General features: G+C 42.7%; 1 protein-coding gene across 1 annotated transcript in view; it reads right to left on the bottom strand.

Moving 5' to 3' along the window:
* Positions 1–19,434, bottom strand: part of LOC140076260 (uncharacterized) — a 176,152-nt gene that overhangs the window by 33,231 nt on the left and 123,487 nt on the right. Inside the window, exons 3-5 of the mRNA XM_072122801.1 lie at positions 4,965–5,072; positions 1,103–1,119; positions 257–524 (exon numbers count right to left, since the gene is read on the bottom strand). Coding sequence (XP_071978902.1) covers positions 257–524; positions 1,103–1,119; positions 4,965–5,072 — 393 coding nt within the window. The remainder of the gene's footprint in view (positions 1–256; positions 525–1,102; positions 1,120–4,964; positions 5,073–19,434) is intronic.

Here is a 19,434-nt window from a genome sequence, read left to right as displayed (position 1 = left end):
TATAGACCAGAACCGCTAACAAAGCTGTCGACCCAAACTAATGAAGACCCAAGACCCAACATACCCTGCACTATAGACCAGAACCGCTAACAAAGCTGTCGACCCAAACTAATGAAGACCCAAGACCCAACATACCCTGCACTATAGGCCAGAACCGCTAACAAAGCTGTAAGACTGTAGACCCAAACTAATGAAGACCCAGGACAGCATGGTCCATTCATTGTAGACCTCTCTGTGTGATGTGGTTGTCTCATACTTAGCGTGGTGGACATGTAGTCCAGCTCCTCATCATACAGGGAATCGGTGACATCTGTGATGTTGATTCTCCCGCGGTTTTTTGTGTGATACAAGACGCCAAATGTACAATTGGAGACGTCCATCGTGAACTGCCGGAAGCCTCTGCTGGAAATGTAATGAGACTGGACGCCTTCTACAGCTTCACGGAAATATCCAGACTCCAGCAGAACCTTCAGCCAATCAGACTCAATCTCTGGAGATCTCGAAAAAATTCCAACTTTATGTTTCTGAAAAAAAGCAAAAATTCCATAGAAATAAGCAAAGAGCACGAGCATCAGACTGGACTCCCACCAGAGCTGCTACCACTGATGATCCCAAACATGAGAATATAACAAAAATCACAAAACAAGCAGAACATGAGGAAAGAAGAAGCCGCAGTATGTGATCTATGGATGTGTATTACAGGAAGTGCACTGGGGGCGTGTCCTCACACTGCTGTGCTCTGTGCTATATGCATTGAACTGCTCCAAAGTCCATCTCCTCTGCTCTTAATGACTGCTGTAGTTTGTAGGTGGCAATAACTTTAAGTCAGAGCAGAGGGGAGGGGCTATTGGCTGTTCCATCAATGTTATATTATGCCAAACCAGTTCCAACAAACTCTAACTTGTGTAAAGTGATTTTCTTATAAGTTTTGCAGCATAGTGAATATTTCCTAATTATTTGCCTAATAGTGGAGCTTTCCCATGTTATTGTTATATTGATGACATAATTCCTTATCTAATGATAGAAGACGGGGCTACAGAAGTCATTCTCCTCTGTACGTGTTTTCCTCGGCCTCCAATCCTCCGCCTTTGTCATTTCTTACCTTCCCAGAAGATGAATCTGCAACCAAATTAGAAAAATAAAAAAAATTATGTATTTTTAATGAACAAGAAATTCCCTTATAGAGCCACAGCCTGGAAGGACATTGTTATGGAATACATGGGTGACATGGAGAAGAAATATCTGAAGACCCAAAGAGCAAAGAATAAATTCAATGTTGAAATCCTAATGAAGACTCAAGACAAAAGCTCCAATCTCTGTAGATCCAAACCCTAATGAAGATTCCAAAATCCCATCTCTGTAGATCCAAACCCTAATGAAGATTCCAAAATCCCACCTCTGTAGATCCAAACCCTAATGAAGATTCCAAAATCCCATCTCTGTAGATCCAAATCCTAAGGAAGATCCCAAAATCCCATCTCAATAGATCCAAATCCTAAGGTACTCCCAAAATCCCATCTCTGTAGATCCAAACCCTAATGAAGATCCCAAAATCCCATCTCTGTAGATCCAAACCCTAAGGAAGATCCCAAAATCCCATCTCTGTAGATCCAAACCCTAATGAAGATTCCAAAATCCCATCTCTGTAGATCCAAACCCTAATGAAGATTCCAAAATCCCATCTCTGTAGATCCAAACCCTAAGGAAGATCCCAAAATCCCATCTCTGTAGATCCAAACCCTAATGAAGATTCCAAAATCCCATCTCTTTAGATCCAAACCCTAATGAAGATTCCAAAATCCCATCTCTGTAGATCCAAACCCTAATGAAGATTCCAAAATCCCATCTCTGTAGATCCAAATCCTAAGGAAGATCCCAAAATCCCATCTCAATAGATCCAAATCCTAAGGTAGTCCCAAAATCCCATCTCTGTAGATCCAAACCCTAATGAAGATCCCTAAATCCCATCTCTGTAGATCCAAACCCTAATGAAGATTCCAAAATCCCATCTCTGTAGATCCAAATCCTAAGGAAGATCCCAAAATCCCATCTCAATAGATCCAAATCCTAAGGTAGTCCCAAAATCCCATCTCTGTAGATCCAAACCCTAATGAAGATCCCAAAATCCCATCTCTGTAGATCCAAACCCTAAGGAAGATCCCAAAATCCCATCTCTGTAGATCCAAACCCTAATGAAGATTCCAAAATCCCATCTCTGTAGATCCAAACCCTAATAAAGATTCCAAAATCCCATCTCTGTAGATCCAAACCCTAAGGAAGATCCCAAAATCCCATCTCTGTAGATCCAAACCCTAATGAAGATTCCAAAATCCCATCTCTGTAGATCCAAACCCTAATGAAGATTCCAAAATCCCATCTCTGTAGATCCAAACCCTAATGAAGATTCCAAAATCCCATCTCTGTAGATCCAAATCCTAAGGAAGATCCCAAAATCCCATCTCAATAGATCCAAATCCTAAGGTAGTCCCAAAATCCCATCTCTGTAGATCCAAACCCTAATGAAGATCCCAAAATCCCATCTCTGTAGATCCAAACCCTAAGGAAGATCCCAAAATCCCATCTCTGTAGATCCAAACCCTAATGAAGATCCCCAAATCCCATCTCAATAGATCCAAACCCTGAGGAAGATCCCAAAATCCCATCTCAATAGATCCAAACCCTGAGGAAGATTCCAAAATCCCATCTCTGTAGATCCAAACCCTAAGGAAGATCCTAAAATCCCATCTCTGTAGATCCAAACCCCTAATGAAGATCCCAAAATCCCATCTCTGTAGATCCAAACCCTAAGGAAGATCCCAAAATCCCATCTCTGTAGATCCAAACCCTAATGAAGATTCCAAAATCCCATCTCTGTAGATCCAAACCCTAATGAAGATTCCAAAATCCCATCTCTGTAGATCCAAACCCTAATGAAGATTCCAAAATCCCATCTCTGTAGATCCAAATCCTAAGGAAGATCCCAAAATCCCATCTCAATAGATCCAAATCCTAAGGTAGTCCCAAAATCCCATCTCTGTAGATCCAAACCCTAATGAAGATCCCAAAATCCCATCTCTGTAGATCCAAACCCTAAGGAAGATCCCAAAATCCCATCTCTGTAGATCCAAACCCTAATGAAGATCCCCAAATCCCATCTCAATAGATCCAAACCCTGAGGAAGATCCCAAAATCCCATCTCAATAGATTCAAACCCTGAGGAAGATTCCAAAATCCCATCTCTGTAGATCCAAACCCTAAGGAAGATCCTAAAATCCCATCTCTGTAGATCCAAACCCCTAATGAAGATCCCAAAATCCCATCTCTGTAGATCCAAACCCTAAGGAAGATCCCAAAATCCCATCTCTGTAGATCCAAACCCTAATGAAGATTCCAAAATCCCATCTCTGTAGATCCAAACCCTAATGAAGATTCCAAAATCCCATCTCTGTAGATCCAAACCCTAATGAAGATTCCAAAATCCCATCTCTGTAGATCCAAATCCTAAGGAAGATCCCAAAATCCCATCTCAATAGATCCAAATCCTAAGGTAGTCCCAAAATCCCATCTCTGTAGATCCAAACCCTAATGAAGATCCCAAAATCCCATCTCTGTAGATCCAAACCCTAAGGAAGATCCCAAAATCCCATCTCTGTAGATCCAAACCCTAATGAAGATCCCCAAATCCCATCTCAATAGATCCAAACCCTGAGGAAGATCCCAAAATCCCATCTCAATAGATCCAAACCCTGAGGAAGATTCCAAAATCCCATCTCTGTAGATCCAAACCCTAAGGAAGATCCTAAAATCCCATCTCTGTAGATCCAAACCCCTAATGAAGATCCCAAAATCCCATCTCTGTAGATCCAAACCCTAAGGAAGATCCCAAAATCCCATCTCTGTAGATCCAAACCCCTAATGAAGATTCCAAAATCCCATCTCTGTAGATCCAAACCCCTAATGAAGATCCCAAAATCCCATCTCAGTAGATCCAAACCCTAATGAAGATCCCAAAATCCCATCTCTGTAGATCCAAACCCTAAGGAAAATCCCCAAATCCCATCTCTGTAGAACCAAACCCTAAGGAAAATCCCAAAATCCCATCTCTGTAGATCCAAACCCTAATGAAGATCCCAAAATCCCATCTCTGTAGATCCAAACCCCTAATGAAGATTCCAAAATCCCATCTCTGTAGATCCAAACCCTAATGAAGATCCCAAAATCCCATCTCTGTAGATCCAAACCCCAATGAAGATCCCAAAATCCCATCTCTGTAGATCCAAACCCTAATGAAGATTCCAAAATCCCATCTCTGTAGATCCAAACCCTAATGAAGATCCCAAAATCCCATCTCTGTAGATCCAAACCCTAATGAAGATTCCAAAATCCCATCTCTGTAGATCCAAATCCTAATGAAGATCCCAAAATCCCATCTCAATAGATCCAAATCCTAAGGAAGATCCCAAAATCCCATCTCAATAGATCCAAATCCTAAGGAAGATCCCAAAATCCCATCTCTGTAGATCCAAACCCTAATGAAGATCCCAAAATCCCATCTCTGTAGATCCAAACCCTAAGGAAGATCCCAAAATCCCATCTCAGTAGATCCAAACCCTAATGAAGATCCCCAAATCCCATCTCAATAGATCCAAACCCTGAGGAAGATCCCAAAATCCCATCTCTGTAGATCCAAACCCTAAGGAAGATCCTAAAATCCCATCTCTGTAGATCCAAACCCCAATGAAGATCCCAAAGTCCCATCTCAGTAGATTCAAACCCCTAATGAAGATCCCAAAATCCCATCTCAGTAGATCCAAACCCTAATGAAGATCCCAAAATCCCATCTCTGTAGATCCAAACCCCTAATGTTCATCCAAGACAAAACCTCCTGTCCCACAACCTGGAGACATCTTGGCCCTTGGTAGGACCTGCCCCATGCCCTGCACCTTCTCTGATGATCTATTTACCTTTCATGTGCTTTTTCATTGCTTTGATCTTCTCCTGATCCTTCATCTGCTCCGGGAGAACATTGTCTGATGATTCTTCACTCATTGGGATCATTATGTTCTCCAATCCTGGATGTAGAGGAGAGTAAGACGCATCATTAGGAGCCTCCGATCTGAACTTTAGAAACACTCGAATGACATGTACTTAACCCCTTAGTACTTTTTGTCACAGAGGTCACCAGTAGTCAGAGCGACCAACCAAGCATCGTATAGACTGCGGAGACATTTCATAGTTACATTGTTACTGAGGGTAAAACTAAACATATGTCCATCCCATTCATCTAAGGAAGGAAAGAGAAGAGATGAGACGAGGAGAGAGAAGCCTTTACCTCAGCCTGTGACCCACTGCTGCCCTTGTATTGTCTGTGGAAGCGACACATGCAGGATATCGGGCGCAGGATCTTAGTGACTCCCCGCACAGCGCATTATACACGGACAATGCACTTACATGCACCAGGAAGAAGAAGGTGAACTCCAGGGACCTGAGCGGGGAAGTGACACATGCAGGATATCGGGGGCAGGATCTTAGTGACTCCCTGCACAGCACCTTATACACGGACAATGCACTTACATGCACCAGGAAGAAGAAGGTGAACTCCAGGGACCTGAGCGGGGAAGCGACACATGCAGGATATTGGGTGCACGATCTTAGTGACTCCCCGCACAGCGCATTATACACGGACAATGCACTTACATGCACCAGGAAGAAGAAGGTGAACTCCAGGGACCTGAGCGGGGAAGCGACACATGCAGGATATCGGGCGCACGATCTTAGTGACTCCCCGCACAGCGCTTTATACACGGACAATGCACTTACATGCACCAGGAAGAAGAAGGTGTACTCCGGGGACCTGAGCGGGGAAGCGACACATGCAGGATATCGGGTGCAGGATCTTAGTGACTCCCCGCACTGCACATTATACACGGACAATGCACTTACATGAACCAGGAAGAAGAAGGTGAACTCTGGGGACCTGAGCAGGGAAGTGACACATGCAGGATATCGGGGGCAGGATCTTAGTGACTCCCCGCACAGCGCATTATACACGGACAATGCACTTACATGCACCAGGAAGAAGAAGGTGAACTCAAGGGACCTGAGCGGGGAAGCGACACATGCAGGATATCGGGCGCATGATCTTAGTGACTCCCCACACAGCGCATTATACACGGACAATGCACTAACATGCACCAGGAAGAAGAAGGTGAACTCCAGGGACCTGAGCGGGGAAGCGACACATGCAGGATATCGGGCGCAGGATCTTAGTGACTCCCCGCACAGCGCATTATACACAGACAATGCACTTACATGCACCAGGAAGAAGAAGGTGAACTCCAGGGACCTGAGCGGGGAAGCGACACATGCAGGATATCGGGCGCAGGATCTTAGTGACTCCCCGCACAGCGCATTATACACGGACAATGCACTTACATGCACCAGGAAGAAGAAGGTGAACTCAAGGGACCTGAGCGGGGAAGCGACACATGCAGGATATCGGGCGCATGATCTTAGTGACTCCCCACACAGCGCATTATACACGGACAATGCACTAACATGCACCAGGAAGAAGAAGGTGAACTCCGGGGACCTGAGCGGGGAAGCGACACATGCAGGATATCGGGCGCAGGATCTTAGTGACTCCCCGCACAGCGCATTATACACAGACAATGCACTTACATGCACCAGGAAGAAGAAGGTGAACTCCAGGGACCTGAGCGGGGAAGCGACACATGCAGGATATCGGGGGCAGGATCTTAGTGACTCCCTGCACAGCGCATTATACATGGACAATGCACTTACATGCACCAGGAAGAAGAAGGTGAACTCCGGGGACCTGAGCGGGGAGCGACACATGCAGGATATCGGGCGCACGATCTTAGTGACTCCCCGCACAGCGCATTATACACGGACAATGCACTTACATGCACCAGGAAGAAGAAGGTGAACTCCGGGGACCTGAGCGGGCAAGCAACACATGCAGGATATCGGGCGCACAATCTTAGTGACTCCCCACACAGCACATTATACACGGACAATGCACTTACATGCACCAGGAAGAAGAAGGTGAACTCCGGGGACCTGAGCGGGGAAGTGACACATGCAGGATATCGGGCGCACGATCTTAGTGACTCCCCGCACAGCGCATTATACACGGACAATGCACTTACATGCACCAGGAAGAAGAAGGTGAACTCCGGGGACCTGAGCGGGGAAGCGACACATGCAGGATATCGGGCGCAGGATCTTAGTGACTCCCCGCACAGCGCATTATACACGGACAATGTACTTACATGCACCAGGAAGAAGAAGGTGAACTGCAGGGACCTGAGCGGGGAAGCGACACATGCAGGATATCGGGCGCAGTATCTTAGTGACTCCCCGCACAGCGCTTTATACACGGACAATGCACTTACATGCACCAGGAAGAAGAAGGTGAACTCCGGGGACCTGAGCGGGGAAGCGACACATGCAGGATATCGGGCGCAGGATCTTAGTGACTCCCCGCACAGCGCATTACACACGGACAATGCACTTACATGCACCAGGAAGAAGAAGGTGAACTCCGGGGACCTGAGCGGGGAAGCGACACATGCAGGATATCGGGCGCAAAATCTTAGTGACTCCCCACACAGCACATTATACACGGACAATGCACTTACATGCACCAGGAAGAAGAAGGTGAACTCTGGGGACCTGAGCAGGGAAGTGACACATGCAGGATATCGGGCGCATGATCTTAGTGACTCGCCGCACAGCGCATTATACACGGACAATGCACTTACATGCACCAGGAAGAAGAAGGTGAACTCCGGGGACCTGAGCGGGGAAGTGACACATGCAGGATATCGGGCGCAGGATCTTAGTGACTCCCCGCACAGCGCATTATACACGGACAATGTACTTACATGCACCAGGAAGAAGAAGGTGAACTCCAGGGACCTGAGCGGGGAAGCGACACATGCAGGATATCGGGTGCAGGATCTTAGTGACTCCCCGCACAGCGCATTATACACGGACAATGTACTTACATGCACCAGGAAGAAGAAGGTGAACTCCGGGGACCTGAGCGGGGAAGTGACACATGCAGGATATCGGGCGCAGGATCTTAGTGACTCCCCGCACAGCGCATTATACACGGACAATGCACTTACATGCACCAGGAAGAAGAAGGTGAACTCCGGGGACCTGAGCGGGGAAGTGACACATGCAGGATATCGGGCGCAGGATCTTAGTGACTCCCCGCACAGCGCATTATACACGGACAATGCACTTACATGCACCAGGAAGAAGAAGGTGAACTCCAGGGACCTGAGCGGGGAAGCGACACATGCAGGATATCGGGCGCAGGATCTTAGTGACTCCCCGCACAGCGCTTTATACACGGACAATGCACTTACATGCACCAGGAAGAAGAAGGTGAACTCCGGGGACCTGAGCGGGGAAGCGACACAATCAGGATATCGGGCGCAGGATCTTAGTGACTCCCTGCACAGCGCATTATACACGGACAATGCACTTACATGCACCAGGAAGAAGAAGGTGAACACCAGGGACCTGAGCGGGGAAGTGACACATGCAGGATATCGGGCGCACGATCTTAGTGACTCCCCGCACAGCGCATTATACACGGACAATGCACTTACATGCACCAGGAAGAAGAAGGTGAACTCCAGGGACCTGAGCGGGGAAGCGACACATGCAGGATATCGGGCGCAGGATCTTAGTGACTCCCCGCACAGCACATTATACACGGACAATGCACTTACATGCACCAGGAAGAAGAAGGTGAACTCCAGGGACCTGAGCAGGGAAGTGACACATGCAGGATATCAGGTGCAGGATCTTAGTGACTCCCCGCACAGCACATTATACACGGACAATGCACTTACATGCACCAGGAAGAAGAAGGTGAACTCCAGGGACCTGAGCGGGGAAGCGACACATGCAGGATATCAGGTGCAGGATCTTAGTGACTCCCCGCACAGCACATTATACACGGACAATGCACTTACATGCACCAGGAAGACGAAGGTGAACTCCTGGGACCTGAGCGGGGAAGTGACACATGCAGGATATCGGATGCACGATCTTAGTGACTCCCCGCACAGCGCATTATACACGGACAATGCACTTACATGCACCAGGAAGAAGAAGGTGAACTCCAGGGACCTGAGCGGGGAAGCGACACATGCAGGATATCGGGTGCAGGATCTTAGTGACTCCCCGCACAGCGCATTATACACGGACAATGCACTTACATGCACCAGGAAGAAGAAGGTGAACTCCGGGGACCTGAGCGGGGAAGTGACACATGCAGGATATCGGACGCACGATCTTAGTGACTCCCCGCACAGCGCATTATACACGGACAATGCACTTACATGCACCAGGAAGAAGAAGGTGAACTCCGGGGACCTGAGCGGGGAAGCGACACATGCAGGATATCGGGTGCAGGATCTTAGGGACTCCCCGCACAGCACATTATACACGGACAATGCACTTACATGCACCAGGAAGAAGAAGGTGAGCTCCGGGGACCATTTTTGCCATTTTTTTACGGATTGCTTTTATTTTTTATTTTCTTGTCCTTTATGGACACACATTGTACCTGTCTGTTCTTTTAGTTTCTCCTCACCTAAAAAAGGAATCACCGCTGATTCCGAAACGCGTTGTGTTCCGAGACACCAATAAACAGATTTGTTGTGAAGTCTCCCAATCACTTGTGACTACCAGTGTGCACCACAGTGACAATCACCCCATCACCCCTATATACAGTTATGGGATCTCCTCTCTCTCTGTATACAGTTATGGGATCTCCTCTCTATATATACAGTTATGGGATCTCCTCTCTCTATATACAGTTATGGGATCTCCTCTCTATATATACAGTTATGGGATCTCCTCTCTATATATACAGTTATGGGATCTCCTCTCTCTATATACAGTTATGGGATCTCCTCTCTATATATACAGTTATGGGATCTCCTCTCTCTATATACAGTTATGGGATCTCCTCTCTATATATACAGTTATGGAATCTCCTCTCTCTATATACAGTTATGGGATCTCCTCTCTATATACAGTTATGGGATCTCCTCTCTCTATACAGTTATAGGATCTCCTCTCTATATATACAGTTATGGGATCTCCTCTCTCTATATACAGTTATGGGATCTCCTCTCTATATATACAGTTATGGGATCTCCTCTCTATATACAGTTATGGGATCTCTCGTCTCTATATACAGTTATGGGATCTCCTCTCTATATACAGTTATGGGATCTCCTCTCTATATACAGTTATGGGATCTCCTCTCTATATATACAGTTATGAGATCTCCTCTCTATATACAGTTATGGGATCTCCTCTCTATATACAGTAATGGGATCTCCTCTATATATATATACAGTAATGGGATCTCCTCTCTCTATATACAGTTATGGGATCTACTCTCTCTACATACAGTTATGGGTTCTCCTCTCTATATACAGTTATGGGATCTCCTCTCTATATATACAGTTATGGGATCTCCTCTCTCTATAAACAGTTATGGGATCTGCTCTCTCTATATACAGTTATGGGATATCTCCTCTTTCTATATACAGTTATGGGATCTCCTCTCTATATATACAGTTATGGGATCTCCTCTCTATATATACAGTTATGGGGTCTCCTCTCTCTATATACAGTTATGGGATATCCTCTCTCTATATACAGTTATGGGATCTCCTCTCTCTATATACAGTTATGGGATCTCCTCTCTATATACAGTTATGGGATCTCTCCTCTCTATATACAGTTATGCGATCTCCTCTCTCTATATACAGTTACGGGATCTCCTCTCTATATATACAGTTATGGGATCTCCTCTCTCTATATAGAGTTATGGGATCTCCTCTCTATATACAGTTATGGGATCTCCTCTCTATATATACAGTTATGGGATCTCCTCTCTCTATATACAGTTATGGGATCTCCTCTCTATATATACAGTTATGGGATCTCCTCTCTCTATATACAGTTATGGGATCTCCTCTCTCTATATACAGTTATGGGATCTCTCCTCTCTCTATATACAGTTATGGGATCTCTCCTCTCTATATACAGTTATGGGATCTCCTCTCTATATATAGTTATGGGATCTCTCGTCTCTATATACAGTTATGGGATCTCCTCTCTATATATAGTTATGGGATCTCCTCTCTATATACAGTTAAAGGATCTCCTCTCTCTATATACAGTTACGGGATCTCCTCTCTATATATACAGTTATGGGATCTCTCCTCTCTCTATATACAGTTATGGGATCTCTCCTCTCTCTAGATACAGTTATGGGATCTCTCCTCTCTCTATATACAGTTATGGGATCTCCTTTCTCTATATACAGTTATGGGATCTGCTCTCTCTAGATACAGTTATGGGATCTCTCCTCTCTCTATAAACAGTTATGGGATCTAATCTCTATATACAGTTATAGGATCTCTTCTCTATATATACAGTTATGGGATCTCCTCTCTCTATATACAGTTATGGGATCTCCTCTCTATATACAGTTATGGGATCTCTCCTCTCTATATACAGTTATGGGATCTCCTCTATATATATACAGTAATGGGATCTCCTCTCTCTATATACAGTTATGGGATCTCCTCTCTCTATATACAGTTATGGGATCTCCTCTCTATATACAGTTATTGGATCTCCTCTCTCTATATACAGTTATGGGATCTCCTCTCTCTATATACAGTTATGGGATCTCCTCTCTATATATACAGTTATGGGATCTCCTCTCTCTATATACAGTTATGGGATCTCCTCTCTATATATACAGTTATGGGATCTCCGCTCTCTATATACAGTTATGTGATCTCTCCTCTCTATATACAGTTATGGGATCTCCTCTCTCTATATACAGTTATGGGATCTCTCCTCTCTATATATACAGTTATGGGATCTCCTCTCTATATACAGTTATGGGATCTCTCCTCTCTCTATATACAGTTATGGGATCTCTCCTCTCTCTATATACAGTTATGGGATCTCCTCTCTATATACAGTTATGGGATCTCCTTTCTATATACAGTTATGGGATCTCCTCTCTCTATATACAGTTATGGGATCTCCTCTCTATATACAGTTATGGGATCTCTCCTCTCTATATACAGTTATGGGATCTCCTCTATATATATACAGTAATGGGATCTCCTCTCTCTATATACAGTTATGGGATCTCCTCTCTCTATATACAGTTATGGGATCTCCTCTCTATATACAGTTATTGGATCTCCTCTCTCTATATACAGTTATGGGATCTCCTCTCTCTATATACAGTTATGGGATCTCCTCTCTATATATACAGTTATGGGATCTCCTCTCTCTATATACAGTTATGGGATCTCCTCTCTATATATACAGTTATGGGATCTCCGCTCTCTATATACAGTTATGTGATCTCTCCTCTCTATATACAGTTATGGGATCTCCTCTCTCTATATACAGTTATGGGATCTCTCCTCTCTATATATACAGTTATGGGATCTCCTCTCTATATACAGTTATGGGATCTCTCCTCTCTCTATATACAGTTATGGGATCTCTCCTCTCTCTATATACAGTTATGGGATCTCCTCTCTATATACAGTTATGGGATCTCCTTTCTATATACAGTAATGGGATCTCCTCTCTCTATATACAGTTATGGGATCTCCTCTCTATATATACAGTTATGGAATCTCCTCTCTCTATATACAGTTATGGGATCTCCTCTCTATATACAGTTATGGGATCTCCTCTCTCTATACAGTTATAGGATCTCCTCTCTATATATACAGTTATGGGATCTCCTCTCTCTATATACAGTTATGGGATCTCCTCTCTATATATACAGTTATGGGATCTCCTCTCTATATACAGTTATGGGATCTCTCGTCTCTATATACAGTTATGGGATCTCCTCTCTATATACAGTTATGGGATCTCCTCTCTATATACAGTTATGGGATCTCCTCTCTATATATACAGTTATGAGATCTCCTCTCTATATACAGTTATGGGATCTCCTCTCTATATACAGTAATGGGATCTCCTCTATATATATATACAGTAATGGGATCTCCTCTCTCTATATACAGTTATGGGATCTACTCTCTCTACATACAGTTATGGGTTCTCCTCTCTATATACAGTTATGGGATCTCCTCTCTATATATACAGTTATGGGATCTCCTCTCTCTATATACAGTTATGGGATCTGCTCTCTCTATATACAGTTATGGGATATCTCCTCTTTCTATATACAGTTATGGGATCTCCTCTCTATATATACAGTTATGGGATCTCCTCTCTATATATACAGTTATGGGGTCTCCTCTCTCTATATACAGTTATGGGATCTCCTCTCTCTATATACAGTTATGGGATCTCCTCTCTCTATATACAGTTATGGGATCTCCTCTCTATATACAGTTATGGGATCTCTCCTCTCTATATACAGTTATGCGATCTCCTCTCTCTATATACAGTTACGGGATCTCCTCTCTATATATACAGTTATGGGATCTCCTCTCTCTATATAGAGTTATGGGATCTCCTCTCTATATACAGTTATGGGATCTCCTCTCTATATATACAGTTATGGGATCTCCTCTCTCTATATACAGTTATGGGATCTCCTCTCTATATATACAGTTATGGGATCTCCTCTCTCTATATACAGTTATGGGATCTCCTCTCTCTATATACAGTTATGGGATCTCTCCTCTCTCTATATACAGTTATGGGATCTCTCCTCTCTATATACAGTTATGGGATCTCCTCTCTATATATACAGTTATGGGATCTCTCGTCTCTATATACAGTTATGGGATCTCCTCTCTATATATAGTTATGGGATCTCCTCTCTATATACAGTTAAAGGATCTCCTCTCTCTATATACAGTTACGGGATCTCCTCTCTATATATACAGTTATGGGATCTCTCCTCTCTCTATATACAGTTATGGGATCTCTCCTCTCTCTAGATACAGTTATGGGATCTCTCCTCTCTCTATATACAGTTATGGGATCTCCTTTCTCTATATACAGTTATGGGATCTGCTCTCTCTAAATACAGTTATGGGATCTCTCCTCTCTCTATAAACAGTTATGGGATCTCCTCTCTATATACAGTTATAGGATCTCTTCTCTATATATACAGTTATGGGATCTCCTCTCTCTATATACAGTTATGGGATCTCCTCTCTATATACAGTTATGGGATCTCTCCTCTCTATATACAGTTATGGGATCTCCTCTATATATATACAGTAATGGGATCTCCTCTCTCTATATACAGTTATGGGATCTCCTCTCTCTATATACAGTTATGGGATCTCCTCTCTATATACAGTTATTGGATCTCCTCTCTCTATATACAGTTATGGGATCTCCTCTCTCTATATACAGTTATGGGATCGCCTCTCTATATATACAGTTATGGGATCTCCTCTCTCTATATACAGTTATGGGATCTCCTCTCTATATATACAGTTATGGGATCTCCGCTCTCTATATACAGTTATGTGATCTCTCCTCTCTATATACAGTTATGGGATCTCCTCTCTCTATATACAGTTATGGGATCTCTCCTCTCTATATATACAGTTATGGGATCTCCTCTCTATATACAGTTATGGGATCTCTCCTCTCTCTATATACAGTTATGGGATCTCTCCTCTCTCTATATACAGTTATGGGATCTCCTCTCTATATACAGTTATGGGATCTCCTTTCTATATACAGTTATGGGATCTCCTCTCTATATACAGTTATGGGATCTCCTCTATATATATACAGTAATGGGATCTCCTCTCTCTATATACAGTTATGGGATCTCCTCTCTCTATATACAGTTATGGGATCTCCTCTCTATATACAGTTATTGGATCTCCTCTCTCTATATACAGTTATGGGATCTCCTCTCTCTATATACAGTTATGGGATCTCCTCTCTATATATACAGTTATGGGATCTCCTCTCTCTATATACAGTTATGGGATCTCCTCTCTATATATACAGTTATGGGATCTCCGCTCTCTATATACAGTTATGTGATCTCTCCTCTCTATATACAGTTATGGGATCTCCTCTCTCTATATACAGTTATGGGATCTCTCCTCTCTATATATACAGTTATGGGATCTCCTCTCTATATACAGTTATGGGATCTCTCCTCTCTCTATATACAGTTATGGGATCTCTCCTCTCTCTATATACAGTTATGGGATCTCCTCTCTATATACAGTTATGGGATCTCCTTTCTATATACAGTTATGGGATCTCCTCTCTCTATATACAGTTATGGGATCTCCTCTCTATATACAGTTATGGGATCTCTCCTCTCTATATACAGTTATGGGATCTCCTCTATTTATATACAGTAATGGGATCTCCTCTCTCTATATACAGTTATGGGATCTCCTCTCTCTATATACAGTTATGGGATCTCCTCTCTATATACAGTTATTGGATCTCCTCTCTCTATATACAGTTATGGGATCTGCTCTCTCTATATACAGTTATGGGATCTCCTCTCTATATATACAGTTATGGGATCTCCTCTCTCTATATACAGTTATGGGATCTCCTCTCTATATATACAGTTATGGGATCTCCGCTCTCTATATACAGTTATGGGATCTCTCCTCTCTATATACAGTTATGGGATCTCCTCTCTCTATATACAGTTATGGGATCTCTCCTCTCTATATATACAGTTATGGGATCTCCTCTCTATATACAGTTATGGGATCTCTCCTCTCTCTATATACAGTTATGGGATCTCTCCTCTCTCTATATACAGTTATGGGATCTCCTCTCTATATACAGTTATGGGATCTCCTTTCTATATACAGTTATGGGATCTCCTCTCTATATACAGTTATGTGATCTCCTCTCTATATACAGTTATGGGATCTCTCCTCTCTCTATATACAGTTATGGGATCTCCTCTCTCTATATACAGTTATGTGATCTCCTTTCTATATACAGTTATGGGATCTCCTCTCTCTATATACAGTTATGGGATCTCCTCTCTCTATATACAGTTATGGGATCTCTCCTCTCTATATACAGTTATGGGATCTCCTCTCTCTATATACAGTTATGGGATCTCCTCTCTCTATATACAGTTATGGGATCTCTCCTCTCTATATACAGTTATGGGATCTCTCCTCTCTATATACAGTTATGGAATCTCCTCTCTCTAGATACAGTTATGGGATCTCCTTTCTCTATATACAGTTATGGGATCTCCTCTCTCTATATACAGTTATGGAATCTCCTCACTCTAGATACAGTTATGGGATCTCTCCTCTCTCTATATACAGTTATGGGATCTCTCCTCTCTCTATATACAGTTATGGGATCTCTCCTCTCTATATACAGTTATGGGATCTCTCCTCTCTATATACAGTTATGGGATCTCTCCTCTCTATATACAGTTATGGAATCTCCTCTCTCTAGATACAGTTATGGGATCTCTCCTCTCTCTATATACAGTTATGGAATCTCTCCTCTCTCTATATACAGTTATGGGATCTCTCCTCTCTATATATACAGTTATGGGATCTCCTCTCTCTATATACAGTTATGGGATCTCTCCTCTCTCTATATACAGTTATGGGATCTCTCCTCTCTCTATATACAGTTATGGGATCTCTCCTCTCTCTATATACAGTTATGGGATCTCTCCTCTCTATATATACAGTTATGGGATCTCCTCTCTCTATATACAGTTATGGGATCTCTCCTCTCTCTATATACAGTTATGGGATCTCTCCTCTCTATATATACAGTTATGGGATCTCCTCTCTCTATATACAGTTATGGGATCTCTCCTCTCTCTATATACAGTTATGGGATCTCTCCTCTCTATATATACAGTTATGGGATCTCCTCTCTCTATATACAGTTATGGGATCTCTCCTCTCTCTATATACAGTTATGGGATCTCTCCTCTCTCTATATACAGTTATGGGATCTCTCCTCTCTCTATATACAGTTATGGGATCTCTCCTCTCTCTATATACAGTTATGGGATCTCCTCTCTCTATATACAGTTTTGGGATCTCTCCTCTCTCTATATACAGTTATGGGATCTCCTCTCTCTATATACAGTTATGGGATCTCTCCTCTCTATATACAGTTATGGGATCTCCTCTCTATATACAGTTATGGGATCTCCTTTCTATATACAGTTATGGGATCTCCTCTCTATATACAGTTATGTGATCTCCTCTCTATATACAGTTATGGGATCTCTCCTCTCTCTATATACAGTTATGGGATCTCCTCTCTCTATATACAGTTATGTGATCTCCTTTCTATATACAGTTATGGGATCTCCTCTCTCTATATACAGTTATGGGATCTCCTCTCTCTATATACAGTTATGGGATCTCTCCTCTCTATATACAGTTATGGGATCTCCTCTCTCTATATACAGTTATGGGATCTCCTCTCTCTATATACAGTTATGGGATCTCTCCTCTCTATATACAGTTATGGGATCTCTCCTCTCTATATACAGTTATGGGATCTCTCCTCTCTATATACAGTTATGGAATCTCCTCTCTCTAGATACAGTTATGGGATCTCCTTTCTCTATATACAGTTATGGGATCTCCTCTCTCTATATACAGTTATGGAATCTCCTCTCTCTAGATACAGTTATGGGATCTCTCCTCTCTCTATATACAGTTATGGGATCTCTCCTCTCTCTATATACAGTTATGGGATCTCTCCTCTCTATATACAGTTATGGGATCTCTCCTCTCTATATACAGTTATGGGATCTCTCCTCTCTATATACAGTTATGGGATCTCCTCTCTCTATATACAGTTATGGAATCTCCTCTCTCTAGATACAGTTATGGGATCTCTCCTCTCTCTATATACAGTTATGGAATCTCTCCTCTCTCTATATACAGTTATGGGATCTCTCCTCTCTATATATACAGTTATGGGATCTCCTCTCTCTATATACAGTTATGGGATCTCTCCTCTCTCTATATACAGTTATGGGATCTCCTCTCTCTATATACAGTTATGGGATCTCTCCTCTCTATATACAGTTATGGGATCTCCTCTCTATATACAGTTATGGGATCTCCTCTCTCTAGATACAGTTATGGGATCTCTCCTCTCTCTATATACAGTTATGGGATCTCTCCTCTCTCTATATACAGTTATGGGATCTCTCCTCTCTCTATATACAGTTATGGGATCTCCTCTCTCTATATACAGTTATGTGATCTCCTTTCTATATACAGTTATGGGATCTCCTCTCTCTATATACAGTTATGGGATCTCCTCTCTCTATATACAGTTATGGGATCTCTCCTCTCTATATACAGTTATGGGATCTCCTCTCTCTATATACAGTTATGGGATCTCCTCTCTCTATATACAGTTATAGGATCTCTCCTCTCTATATACAGTTATGGGATCTCTCCTCTCTATATACAGTTATGGGATCTCTCCTCTCTATATACAGTTATGGAATCTCCTCTCTCTAGATACAGTTATGGGATCTCCTTTCTCTATATACAGTTATGGGATCTCCTCTCTCTATATACAGTTATGGAATCTCCTCTCTCTAGATACAGTTATGGGATCTCTCCTCTCTCTATATACAGTTATGGGATCTCTCCTCTCTCTATATACAGTTATGGGATCTCTCCTCTCTATATACATTTATGGGATCTCTCCTCTCTATATACAGTTATGGGATCTCTCCTCTCTATATACAGTTATGGGATCTCCTCTCTCTATATACAGTTATGGAATCTCCTCTCTCTAGATACAGTTATGGGATCTCTCCTCTCTCTATATACAGTTATGGAATCTCTCCTCTCTCTATATACAGTTATGGGATCTCTCCTCTCTATATATACAGTTATGGGATCTCCTCTCTCTATATACAGTTATGGGATCTCTCCTCTCTCTATATACAGTTATGGGATCTCCTCTCTCTATATACAGTTATGGGATCTCTCCTCTCTATATACAGTTATGGGATCTCCTCTCTATATACAGTTATGGGATCTCCTCTCTCTAGATACAGTTATGGGATCTCTCCTCTCTCTATATACAGTTATGGGATCTCTCCTCTCTCTATATACAGTTATGGGATCTCTCCTCTCTATATATACAGTTATGGGATCTCCTCTCTCTATATACAGTTATGGGATCTCTCCTCTCTCTATATACAGTTATGGGATCTCTCCTCTCTCTATATACAGTTATGGGATCTCTCCTCTCTCTATATACAGTTATGGGATCTCTCCTCTCTCTATATACAGTTATGGGATCTCTCCTCTCTCTATATACAGTTATGGGATCTCCTCTCTCTATATACAGTTATGGGATCTCTCCTCTCTCTATATACAG

Source organism: Engystomops pustulosus, chromosome 8 (genome assembly GCF_040894005.1).
Source record: "Engystomops pustulosus chromosome 8, aEngPut4.maternal, whole genome shotgun sequence".
NCBI lineage: Eukaryota > Metazoa > Chordata > Amphibia > Anura > Leptodactylidae > Engystomops > Engystomops pustulosus.
The sequence above is the reverse complement of the archived record's forward strand: the minus strand, read 5'-3'. Positions and strand labels throughout refer to the sequence as shown.